General features: G+C 42.1%; 1 protein-coding gene across 5 annotated transcripts in view; it reads right to left on the reverse strand.

Annotated features, from left to right (window-relative positions):
• Nt5c2 (5'-nucleotidase, cytosolic II) overlaps positions 1 to 13,918 on the reverse strand; it is a 118,848-nt gene that overhangs the window by 36,834 nt on the left and 68,096 nt on the right. For 2 of the 5 annotated variants that reach the window (XM_021650524.2, XM_060390706.1), the window contains exon 1: positions 5,527 to 5,555. The exons of the other annotated variants lie outside the window; for them this stretch is intronic. In XM_021650524.2, coding sequence (XP_021506199.1) covers positions 5,527 to 5,540 — 14 coding nt within the window. In that variant the 5' untranslated portion in view covers positions 5,541 to 5,555. Of the gene's footprint in view, positions 1 to 5,526; positions 5,556 to 13,918 lie in introns of those variants that run through there. 5 annotated transcript variants of the gene reach the window in all.

The following is a 13,918-nucleotide window of genomic DNA, read 5'->3' on the forward strand; positions in this document are numbered from 1 at the left end:
TTTACTAAATTAGTAACTAGTAGAATAATTTCACCTGTGTTCAAGAGCATGAACATATCTGTAAAAATCAAAAGCATGCTTTAAAATGTGTAATTATCATCTAAAACCTCAGGGTTAAAGTAAGCACCCAATCATAAGGCAGAATCCCCACAGGTCAGCCACTGTGAGCCGACATCTGAGCATTTAACAGGAGATATGTAGGAACACTGTAAAACTAAGCACAGACTCCGATAAAAACATGTTTAACAGTATTTACTATCATATCCCACAGCAGTAAGGCAAAAAAAAAAAATTGAAGAAATTCCATTCAAATACAGATATTAGCTGTAAGAAATAAAATCATTAGGAATGATTTTATTAATCATTAGCAATACTGTACTTTAAGAATAGGGATCTAAGAGTTTCAGACTTAAGAAAAGCATGCAACTTACTATATTTGAAATTCTGTAAACAACAAATTCTACGGGGTTTGGATTTGAGTATAATTCAAAGCAGAATTACCTCATCTGTCACTGGCTTCCGTTTTGCAAACTGAAACTATCTGGGTAGTTTCTGAAGTCACATAACAAGATTCTTCTTAAAATCCCTACTATGATTTTTACTGTTTGATGTTAACCTAACTTCAAAGAGACTGTTTAGCCTGAACCAGGACCCTCAACACCATGTATCTTCTGAGACCGTGTGAGAGAAAACACCTCTGCGTCTAATTTAACTTGTCATTGGATATCACTGTTGCTCCACACAAATCCATGTGGAATAGAATTTCTCTGGCAATGGTGAACTTTATCTGTAACTCCTCCCTTTGCTTAGGAGTCACAGTTTCCTGGCCAAGTGCCCAACAACAGTTACTGCAACAACAAATGAGAGCAAGAATCCAACTGTAAAATGCTCCTGGCCATCCGCTTTCACTATGAGCAGCTGCCGTTGTGCACTCAGACTGCTAATCAGAAGACTCTACGCTCATCTTAGTAGGCAAATTCAAGTTAGGGACTATAACAATCAGTACCATGTCTCCAATGTCCACATTTCAGCTGAGGGAAAAGAACTGCCACAAATACTGCTACAGGTAACATGTGAAGGTTTAAGGCTCTGCCTCCTCAGCACAGGGAGCAGTACGCCAAGCCTCAGAGGAAACCCAGTGCTTAAAGCGAACACAGAACAAAACTTAAGATAATTCCGACTCACGATAGCACCAATTACAGAGCTTATCTGCAGTGCATACAAGCTAGAAGGGTGCGTGTCCAGGGAAAGACGGCTTTAGAGGGAGACCGCATAAAGCTGGGCTCTCGGGGGCTCTAACCAGACACAGCTTAGTATTAGCAGAAGGCAGATGCAGGACAGATGCAAAGATCACAGGATCAAATAGGAAATTGATAGATGCTATGTGTAGTCATGGTTTTTAGCAATGAAACCAGGGATTTTAGTGAAACACAGGGATTTTAGGAGTCCACAGAGAAACGTGTGCATTTCACCTTCAACACTGTGCTAAGGGAGAGGAAGAAATACCCCTCGGAAGTGAACAAGTCTTATATATAGGTTGTGGTCTAAGGTCATACTAACAGGATGGTTGACGTTGCTCCAGCTGACTGAAAGAAGCAAAATTCAATCTATCTGAAGAACTCAACCTGAATTCTCGGTGGTGTTTTGCCCAATTAAAAAAAAAAAGTTAAAATTGGAAAAAAATCTTACAAGAACTAAAGAAAACATATAATGTTTATCATCTTTTTACCAAAGGTCTCAAAAGTGCACTTTAAAGAAATTCATTTAAAATGGTGGGGAAGAACCTGTACATAGGTGAAGGGCCTGCCAGCAAGCTTGAGGACTCATGTGGCAGGAAAGAACTGACTCCCACAAGTTGTCTTTGGAGCTCCAATACACACCATGGCACAAGTGTGTGATGCACACATGTGCACCCCCAAATCAATTACACAGATAAAGGTATAAAATTGTTGGGGGTTGCAATGTCTGATCACTTGCTTATCATGCACAAAATCCCAGGTTTCATGAAAATGGGGAGCATTCTAACAACTTTAAGGTAGAGTTTACCCATTTAAAAAATATGCTGTCATGCAGCACCATACATACATCTCTAAGGACGTATGCTTTCATTTTTCTTGAGCAAATATCTAAAAGTGGAATTACTAGGATGATACAGTATATATATTAACTTGAAAAGATACTGTCACCTTTTAGCTTGCACTCCCAGTAGCAATGCATGAGATAGCAGCTGTTCTACCCTGTCAGTGTTCTGACTGAGTTTGCTGTTAGGGCAGCAGGCAGAGCCCCACACATGCTGGCCAAGCATTCTGTCACTTAGTTACTTCCCTGGTACACACATACTCCTCTTAGTATTTTTAACTTTAGACATTCTAAGGTGTGTGCAATGGCATTTCATTGTGTTTCAACCCACAGTTCCCTGATGAATAAGCATCTTTTCACATGCATTTCTTGTTTTTTTTTTCCTATTCAAGTGGGTTTTCCCCCCTATTTTTAAGATGTGTTGTTTGTCTTATATGCAGTAAGAGTGGTTTTTCATATAGTTTGGATATAGGTTTGCGAGAACACACAACATTATCAGTTACAAATATGAGAATTTTTCTTGTAGTCTGCGGCTTTCCTTTTTATTTTTTTCATGATATCTTTCAAAAAACAAGTTTTTGTTTTGATGAAGCGAAATTTATCTATTTAGTTTTTTATATATTTTAATTAAAAAATGAAAGCTTTTGCTTATTCGAGGTGACAACATGCTGTTGGGTCTATCATTCATTTTGCATTCTTTTTGTATGTGTGTGGCTTGTTTACAAAGCACCATCTCAAGACAGAGGATGTAGTTGGTACGATGCTTAACCTAGCATACATAAAACCCTGAGTTGCTCCCCAGCATTGCATAAAGTGGGCGCATGACTGTCACCCCAACATTTGGGAGGTTGAAGCAGGAGCATCAGAAGTTCAAGGTTATCCCTACTACCTAGCAACTTTGAAGAAACGCTGAAATACAGGCTCTGTCAAAAACACCCCAAACCAAACAAACTAGCATCTCACTAAAATCCCTGCTTTCATTGCTAAAAACCATGACTACACATAGCATCTATCAATTTCCTATTTGATCCTGTGATCTTTGCATCTGTCCTTCTGCTAATACCAAACTGTCTCAATTGTCATGGGTTTACACAGACTCAACACATTCATCATGTAATGATGCCCACATCACATGAACATCAGACGGTGTTTACACAAACATGGATGGATGGCATATGTCAATCAGTCCACACGGTCTCAACGTAATCACGAGGTGCAGTGAGTATGAGCTACATGAGGTTGCTAGGAGAATGACACAGCCTTCCTTTCTTTACAGCAAACTTATTCTGTGTGTTTTTATGTGTATGTTTGTGTGTGCATGTAAAGATGGATATGGCCCACAGACCCACTTGTCTCTGATCTCAGGGCTGGCATTACAGAATATACTACCACTCTTGATTTTTTCACACAGGTTCTGAAGATCAAACACAGGCTCTCCACCTCTCCAGCCCCAACATTTTTTTAAGTAGAAAGAATGCACTCTAAAATAACAATTTATAGCCAGGTGCAGTGGGACACGCCTTTAATACCAGCACTTGGAGAGGCAGAGACAGGTGGATATCTGTGAGTTTGAGGCCAGTCTCGTCTACTGTTGAGCTCCAGGACAGCCAGGGCTACACAGAGAAACCCTGTCTGGAAAATAATAATAAATTATCATTATATTATTGTGTGCACCATAATAAATCCATAAAGTACTAACATGAGTATTGCTAAATGAGTATTATATACTATACATGATTATATAGGCTTTACTGGCAGCACAACTGATCTGTTTACTCCAGTATCACCACAAACACAAGTAATGCACTGTGCACTAACCTTAATCACTAGGCAACAGGGAATTTTCACCTCTGTCATAATCTTATGGGGTCACTCTCAATTCATGGTCTGTTTCTGTGAAGCATCATTTTGTGGCATACTAAGTATTTCATAGGTGTCACAAAGTAAGAGACTGCTGAATATTAATGATAAAAACAAGTGACTATAAATTATAGATTCTAAGCAAGTCATGCTATTATATACTTAAAATCCCAAAACTTAGAAAGTAGAGGCAAAAGGACTAAGAGTTCAAGACTAGCCTCAGGTACAAAATAAGTTACAGTCCAGCCTAGACTACATGAAACCTTGTTTCAAGAAAAAAATTCCAAAACACAAAATTTATCCACTTATTTCTAAAAATAGCATAACTAAAAAAGATAATTGATTCTGTTACATAACCCATGTTCTTTAAAGGCACTGTCCCATCAGCCTAAAAAAACTGAAAAGACCATCTTAACTCTCTGTGGTCTTTTTGCTCTATACTCAACTTTCTAACTATGTATCTCTAACATCTGCTTTCTGTGTGTGTGTGTGGGGAATAAACAATAATTACCTGCCCCACATTTTAACTTCATCTAGAAATATAGTTCCTCCTAAATCTACAAACATATTTTCTAAATAAGAGCTCTGACAAATATGCCAGCATTTGTGATAATCCCCATCATAAAATGCTTTATCAACTGTAATCTGAAAAAGTACTGGAAGTAAAAAACAAACACGAAAACTTAAAGAAATAATCCTTTTACATTTGAAAGAAACTGTTCAAATTCAAGTGATGTCATAAAAATATCAAAATACAATACAGAATTATTTATACCCTGGTTCTTCTCTTTATTCAGTAATGAAGTTTAAGAACAGAAGTAAAATTTAAGGATAGCAACAGTAAAATGGATCAATTAATTTTTCTTTGCCCATATAAATAATGATTCAGTAAACTGACTAAAGACCCTAGAACCATTTCAAAACTCCACACAGGACAAAAGAACTGGCGAAGGGACAGCTCAAAGAAAAGGCTGGACATGAGACAACCACAGCACCTGGTAATTAACTCGTCACTTCATTAACTCATGGTAATTAATTCGTCACTTCATTAATTCATTATACAGGTAACAAAAGGAAAAGCAATAACTCAAAGACTCTGAATCATCCGAGAAAATAATACAAAAATAAAAACTAACACAGCTATTTTCTATTATAAGCTGAAAAGGAATAAGGAATTACACTTAAAGTTATTTTTGTCTCTACACCGTCCAGAAACAGAATCGGAGGCTGCTTTTCAATCTTTTGCCCTACTTTTTAAAGGTACAATTTATTTTTAAATGCCTTTAAAGTCTTAAACCTCACTCAATTCTTTGTAGGCCACCACTGTTTGCTTCTAATCTTGATAAACAAAAACCAGAAACAAGTTCTATCGGAGGAAAAGCAGGGTACTTAATGCTGTCTTTCAAAACAGCATAGTAACTTTACAATAGATTACATATTAACACACTATAAGCTTTGGTTGAATTTTGGTCAATCTGACTCTACCTCCAAACTCAGACTGGCAGCATTGCTTATTAATCTTCAAATTACTCAGATAACATTTCTTTACAAAGAAAAAGCCAGAGAAAGTATAAGAAGCACACTTACCCTTCCTTAGACATTCTCAAAAGACTACTTCCTCTGGATAAGAATACAGGATCAACAAACAAGCTCCATTGATCTCTTGAGAACTGTAGCTTATTTGTTAAAGCTGAGAACACAGGCCCTGAGAGGCCCAACAAATTCAGGCACAAAGCCACTAGGCTGTATCTCAGGGACCAGTATCTTCAGCTTTAAAACTTGGAAACCTACTAAGAGGTAGGGGGTAGAGACCCAGAAATTTTACTAATGGCCTTGAATGTTTAACACTGGCCAGTTAAGGAAGAAGACGGCCCAAATGCAAGGTTCTGTATGAGACAGGAATTGTTATTGGCACACACAGAAAAAGCAAATTTACCCCCTAATGAGGCCCTCCAACAGTACACAAACAATGTGACTTTCACAGAATGGAGCAGCCGTAGTCAGTGAAAATCACTCCACTCCCACGTACTCAGAGCAGGAAAAGACCAAAGAAATACTTTAGTTTTGATGAACAGTTCAATTACTTTCCCCTTAGAAAATAAACAATGTAAGCTACAAGAAAGAAGTACTTATGTGCTGGACCATATTACTGGGAAAATTAAAGTATCTACACACCAAATTTCCCCCCCTGCTCTTATTACTTGTTTTTAAGGAAACACCTGTGTTAAAAATATATCTCATTTGCCCAAAATATTCAGCTTATGTGAAAAGATACTTGCAAATCTTTGATACAAAGGACAAATCCAGAACATTCTAAAAGTTAATGACAGATCTCAGAGCAAGCTAAGGTTTGAAAGAAAAATATTTGCAACATTCCTGTCTCCTGACAAATATAATGCATAGGATTTATGCAACAGGGGAAAAATACATAAAATCTCAACTTCGGAGAAAATCTGAAGTTCAAGGCCACAGTGATTTCAAGGTCAGTCTGGGCAACTTAAGACATAAAAAGTGGGTTAGGGTCAGGCATGGTGCCACACACCTTTAGTGCCAGCACTCAAGAGAGAAAATCAGGCAAATCTCTCTGAGTTCTGGGCCAAAAAGGGGTATAAGGTGAGACAGTGTCTCCAAAACATAGAAACAGAAAAAGAAAAGAAAGGAGTAACTACCTCATGAGTGAGAAGTCCTGGGTTTACTCCCTAATTTTAAAAGAAAGGAAGAGGAGAAGGAAGGAAGGAGGGGAGGGGACGAGAGGGGAGGGGAAGGGAGGAAGAGAAGGAGGAAGGAAGGAAGGAAGGAAGGAAGGAAGGAAGGAAGGAAGGAAGGAAGGAAGGAAGGAAGGGGGAAAAGGAAGAAGGAAAGAGAGGAACAGCAAGGTGGAAAGTAAATCCTTTAATACAAATTGAAAACAAACAATGCAAGTTCTGGGTTGAAGACGGCTCAGCTGACACAAAGCGCTGCACTCACTGCCCTGCACTGCATAACCAGGCATACCGTTATCCTCCAATACAGCATTCAAGAAGTGGAGATAGGATACAAAAGTTCACGAACCTTGGCTACATGGTCCCATCTCAAAAAAGACAAAAAGAGCTAGTGAGATGGCTCAGTGACTGAAATCGTGTGGCGTGTAAGCCTGACTGACCTGAGTTCAACTGGATCCACGTACAGGTGAAGGGAGAAAATTGACTCTACAGTTGTCCTCTGACCTCCATATGCACGCTGGGGCACACTTGTGTAAACACACACACACACAATTCAATTACCCTTCATGATAAAAAGAACTCAGTAACAGGACAGCAGTAGCTTCCTCAACCTAATAAAGAGCAGCTCTAAAAACAAACCTGGGGCAGGAGGGCTGGCTCTGTGGTTATAGCACCAGATTGTCTTCAGAGGACCTGGGTTCAATTCTCAGCACTCACAAAACAGTGCACAACTGTCCATAATTCCAGTTCCAGTGGCTCCAATACCCTCGTTCGACCTCCATGGACACCAGGCACATATGATTCATTTACATGTAAGTAGGCATATATTTTATTTAAAAATTTTTAAGAAACCCAAGAACTAAAAAGCCATCCATTCTCACTTCCTTTATACTATACATTCTATACAAAGTAGGCAAAAAGAAATCAAAGTTCTCTAATCAAAAAATAAGAAAGCTACCTCTTGATGAAGATGACAGGTTCTAATATCTGGAATATGTTGAAACACAACTTTATTGGAGCTAATAAACAAGCTCAGGAAAACTATACTATGTTTCAAAACCAGAAACAGTTCTAGGGCTGGAGAGAGGGCTCAGAGGCTGAACCCACTGGCTGCTCCTCCAGAGGGAGGGTTCAATCCCCCCACGCACACGGTGGCTCACAGCTCCAGTTCCTAACTCCAGTTCCAGGGGATTTGAAGCCCTTCTCTGGCCTCCCTGGGTACCAAGCTTACAAGTGCTGTACAGACACAAATGCAAAACATGTATACACTTAAAATAACAATGATAATAATAAGAGTATCAATGAAAAACCTAAAAACAAAATTAAAAGAGGCACTGTCATGTTCTACACCACCAGAAATAACAAAATACTTCCAAAAAAATCTAACAAGAAGCACAAGATCTACATGCTGAATACTATAAGATAACACTGAGAGATTAAAGACCTAAAAAATGGAAAGACCCCATACATTCAATACTATTGAAGTAGTAATTTCCTCAAAATGATGTCTACAGATTCAATGAAATACCAACTAACTCTTTTATAAGAACTGACAAGCTTATTATAACCAGGTAGATATAAATGCACTAGAATAACCAAAACAATTTTGAAAGAGAACCCTTTAAAAACATTGCAATTTCAAACCTCACTGCACAACTGCAGTAATCAAGACTCTGTGGTATTGGTGTAAGGAGAAATAAATACCAACCACACATAACTCAAAGTACATACCTGATTTTTGATGAGGATCCAAAACCATTCAACATTAAAATAATCTTTCAACACGGTCTTGGGACAACTAGACAGTCCTATGAAAAGAATTCATCTGGACCACCCCCATCTTACACAATAAACAGAATGTAACTAAAAATGTACCTAACACGTTAAGTGCGAGCACTACAAGCTGTGAAACTCTGGATCTGTGGAGCTCACTCTCTCCATAAAATGCTTGGCCTGTAAGCTCAAGGGCCTGAGTCTGGATCCCCACAATCCAAGTAAAACGCTCAAAAGACACACCTGGCAGGACATGCCCAGAGCCCCGGTGCTGGGGGCTCAGGGCCTGGAGAGCCTGAACTTTGTGGCTGGGTAGTCTTGCCAAACTGGTAAACTCCAAATTCAGTGCAAGACGCTGTCTCAAGTAAAGTGGGAAAAGTAACCGAGAAAGACACTTGAGGTTGACCTCCACTCCACACACACATGCACACGAGCGAGTGCCACATGCACACACACCTCCACCTCACACTCCTACACACACACACACACACACACACACCTCCACACACACACCTCCACCTCACACTCCTACACACACACACACACACCTCACACTCCTACACACACACACACCTCACACTCCTACACACACACCTCACACTCCTACACACACACACACACACCTACACACACACACCTCACACTCCTACACACACACCTCACACTCCTACACACACACACACCTCACACTCCTACACACACACACACCTCACACTCCTACACACACCTCCACCTCACACTCCTACACACACACACCTCACACTCCTACACACACACACCTCCACCTCACACTCCTACACACACACCTCCACCTCACACTCCTACACACACACACACCTCACACTCCTACACACACACACACACCTCACACTCCTACACACACACACCTCCACCTCACTCCTACACACACACCTCCACCTCACACTCCTACACACACACACCTCACACTCCTACACACACACACCTCCACCTCACACTCCTACACACACACCTCCACCTCACACTCCTACACACACACCTCCACCTCACACACACACCTCCACTTCACACTCCTACACACACACCTCCACCTCACACTCCTACACACACACACCTCCACCTCACACTCCTACACACACACACACACCTCACACTCCTACACACACACACCTCCACCTCACACTCCTACACACACACACACACCTCACACTCCTACACACACACACCTCCACCTCACACTCCTACACACACACCTCCACCTCACACTCCTACACACACACACCTCCACCTCACACTCCTACACACACACACCTCCACCTCACTCCTACACACACACCTCCACCTCACACTCCTACACACACACACACCTCACACTCCTACACACACACACCTCCACCTCACTCCTACACACACACCTCCACCTCACACTCCTACACACACACACCTCACACTCCTACACACACCTCACACTCCTACACACACACCTCACACACACACACACCTCCACCTCACACTCCTACACACACCTCCACCTCACACTCCTACACACACACACACCTCACACTCCTACACACACACACACCTCACACTCCTACACACACACACACCTACACACACACCTCCACCTCACACTCCTACACACACACCTCCACCTCACACTCCTACACACACACACACCTCACATTCCTACACACACACACACCTCACACTCCTACACACACACACCTCACACTCCTACACACACACACCTCACACTCCTACACACACACACCTCACACTCCTACACACGCACACCTCACACTCCTACACACACACACACACCTCACACTCCTACACACACACACACCTCACACTCCTACACACACACACCTCCACCTCACACTCCTACACACACACACCTCCACCTCACACTCCTACACACACACACCTCACACTCCTACACACACACCTCCACCTCACACTCCTACACACACACACACCTCACACTCCTACACACACACACCTCCACCTCACACTCCTACACACACACACCTCCACCTCACACTCCTACACACACACCTCCACCTCACACTCCTACACACACACCTCCACCTCACACTCCTACACACACACACCTCACACTCCTACACACACACACCTCCACCTCACTCCTACACACACACCTCCACCTCACACTCCTACACACACACACACCTCCACCTCACACTCCTACACACACACACACCTCCACCTCACACACACACCTCCACCTCACACTCCTACACACACACCTCCACCTCACACACACACCTCCACCTCACACTCCTACACACACACACACCTCACACTCCTACACACACACACCTCCACCTCACACTCCTACACACACACACACACCTCACACTCCTACACACACACACCTCCACCTCACACTCCTACACACACACCTCCACCTCACACTCCTACACACACACACACCTCACACTCCTACACACACACACCTCCACCTCACACTCCTACACACACACCTCCACCTCACACTCCTACACACACACACACCTCACACTCCTACACACACACACACACCTCACACTCCTACACACACACACCTCCACCTCACTCCTACACACACACCTCCACCTCACACTCCTACACACACCTCACACTCCTACACACACACACCTCCACCTCACACTCCTACACACACACCTCCACCTCACACTCCTACACACACACCTCCACCTCACACACACACCTCCACCTCACACTCCTACACACACACCTCCACCTCACACACACACCTCCACCTCACACTCCTACACACACACACCTCCACCTCACACTCCTACACACACACACACACCTCACACTCCTACACACACACACCTCCACCTCACACTCCTACACACACACACACCTCACACTCCTACACACACACACACCTCCACCTCACACTCCTACACACACACCTCCACCTCACACTCCTACACACACACACCTCCACCTCACACTCCTACACACACACACCTCCACCTCACTCCTACACACACACCTCCACCTCACACTCCTACACACACACACACACCTCACACTCCTACACACACACACCTCCACCTCACTCCTACACACACACCTCCACCTCACACTCCTACACACACACACCTCACACTCCTACACACACCTCACACTCCTACACACACACCTCACACACACACACACCTCCACCTCACACTCCTACACACACACACACCTCCACCTCACACACACACCTCCACCTCACACACACACCTCCACCTCACACTCCTACACACACACACCTGCACCTCACACTCCTATACACACACACCTCCACCTCACACACACACCTCCACCTCACACTCCTACACACATACACCTCACACTCCTACACACACACCTCCACCTCACACTTACACACACACACACACACCTCCACCTCACACTCTTACACATTGAAGTAACTTAGTTTTAAAATACTAAAGATCTGGGTGGCATTTCTCAAAGGAAAATATATGCACTGTCATGAAGAGCATGGCCCTGGAGCTGCAAAGGTAGCGCAGGAGGGAAGCCTGCTCTTGCAGAGGACCCGCATTTGGAGCCCAGCATACATGCTGTGCAGCTCCCAACTGCCTGTAATTCCAGCTCCACAGAATCTAATACCCTCTCCTAGCCTCCCAGTGCACCTGCACACACACACACACACGTGTACAAATACATATATACTTTAAAAATAATCTTAAAAAAAAGCATGAAATATAAGGCACAGTGGCTCACAACTGTCCTCAGAGCACTTGGAAAGCAAGGCAAGACAACCTGGCTACAGAGTGAGAGCCTGTCTGGGCCTTCTTCTGTTTTGCTTGAGACAAGGTTTCATAATTTCAGTTGGCTTTGAACTCACTAGAACTCCTGATCCTCCCTGCCTCTATTCCCAAGTGCCAAGATTATAGGAATGGAACATTACATTAAGTAAGAACCGCCTTTACCAAAAAACAAAAACAAAAACACCATGTAGAGCTATCCAACCAACCTCATAAGGAAATAAAGACTGAAACTATGAGAGATGTACACTAAGACGGCTATTCCAATCAAAAGATGACAACGGCAACCGTGTAAAGATGCAGAGAAACTGCAATGCTCACATACCGCAAGGAGGACTGTAAAATGGTATGTTACCATGAACAATTAATGTATCAATAACCTGAGCCTGGTTACCACATAACCAAGCAAATTCTACTCTTAGATACATGAACAAAACTAACATCCATATAAAACTTCACACAAATGTTCATGATACTGTATTTTAATTTTAGGTTTCTACTGCTGTGATTAAAAACATCACCAAAAGCAAGCTGGGGGTGGGGGATTTAATTCGTGTCCCAGTAACAGTTTCATCACTGAAAAAGGACAAGGCAGGAACCTAGAGGCCATGGAGGAAGACTGCTTACTGGCTTGCTCCCTTTGCTTTATTATATATCCCAGAACAAGGTGCCATTCCACAGAAATCATCAATTAAAGTTGTTCCCTACCTCTTTTCAGATGACTCCAGAAATACAGGATATCTATATAATGGAATGTTGTTAGGCCAGTAAAATAAGCATTTACATGGATAAACCTTAAAAACATTCTGCTTGCTAGGCACAGTGCTACATGACTGTAATCCCAGCATTTAGAAGGCAGAAACAGGAAGACTGCCAGAAGTCCAAAGTTAGCCTCATCCACACAGTGTGAGAACCCTGTCTCAAAACACACACACAAAGTAATTTTTAAAGATATTATCTTATGTGTATAAGTGCTTTTCCTGACTGTATGTAAGTATACCATCTGTGTGCCTGGTGCCCACAGAGATCAGAAGAGGATGCTGGATTCTAGTTATAGACAGTTATGAGCCACCATAGAGCCACTAAAAAAAAAAAAATTGAACCCAGGTCCTCTGCAAAAGCAACAAGTGTTCCTACCTGACGAGCCATCTCTCCAACTCCATAAAAATAATTTTTCAAAATATTTTTGTAATGCTAAGTGAAAGAAAAATTCACAATGTAGCCAAGGCTTGCCTCAAACTCCTAGCAATTCTTCTTGCCTCAGACTCCTGTCTGTTCAGATCACAGGTGCAAATTATTACATGAAGCTGCACTTTTTTTAAAGCAAGGCAAATGACTGTTTAACTACAAATGCACAAGCTCAATTATCAAATTTTACTTCAGCATAATAAAAACTACTAAATTCATAAATCTATGTTCACAAAGAAAAAGGCAATTCCCTATGTTAAAGAAAGTTTGCTTTATTATAATTATCAGACCTTCAAAAATGGTAAATCCAAATACCTGATTCCAGCATCAGAAGCAGAGTCAACATGAGGAGTTGATGAAAAATCAAATGGTTCCATTCTGGATTTGGTAAATATAAATTCTGATCTGTACTGAACACTATCTTTAGCACTAACACTAGATATTAAACAAAGAAATGATCTTCTAATGTGTCTCTTTCAGTCACTATGACATCTAAGCATCTTGGACTACCTTCTGACTATA

The sequence above is a fragment of the Meriones unguiculatus genome, chromosome 1, assembly GCF_030254825.1.
Source record: "Meriones unguiculatus strain TT.TT164.6M chromosome 1, Bangor_MerUng_6.1, whole genome shotgun sequence".
NCBI lineage: Eukaryota > Metazoa > Chordata > Mammalia > Rodentia > Muridae > Meriones > Meriones unguiculatus.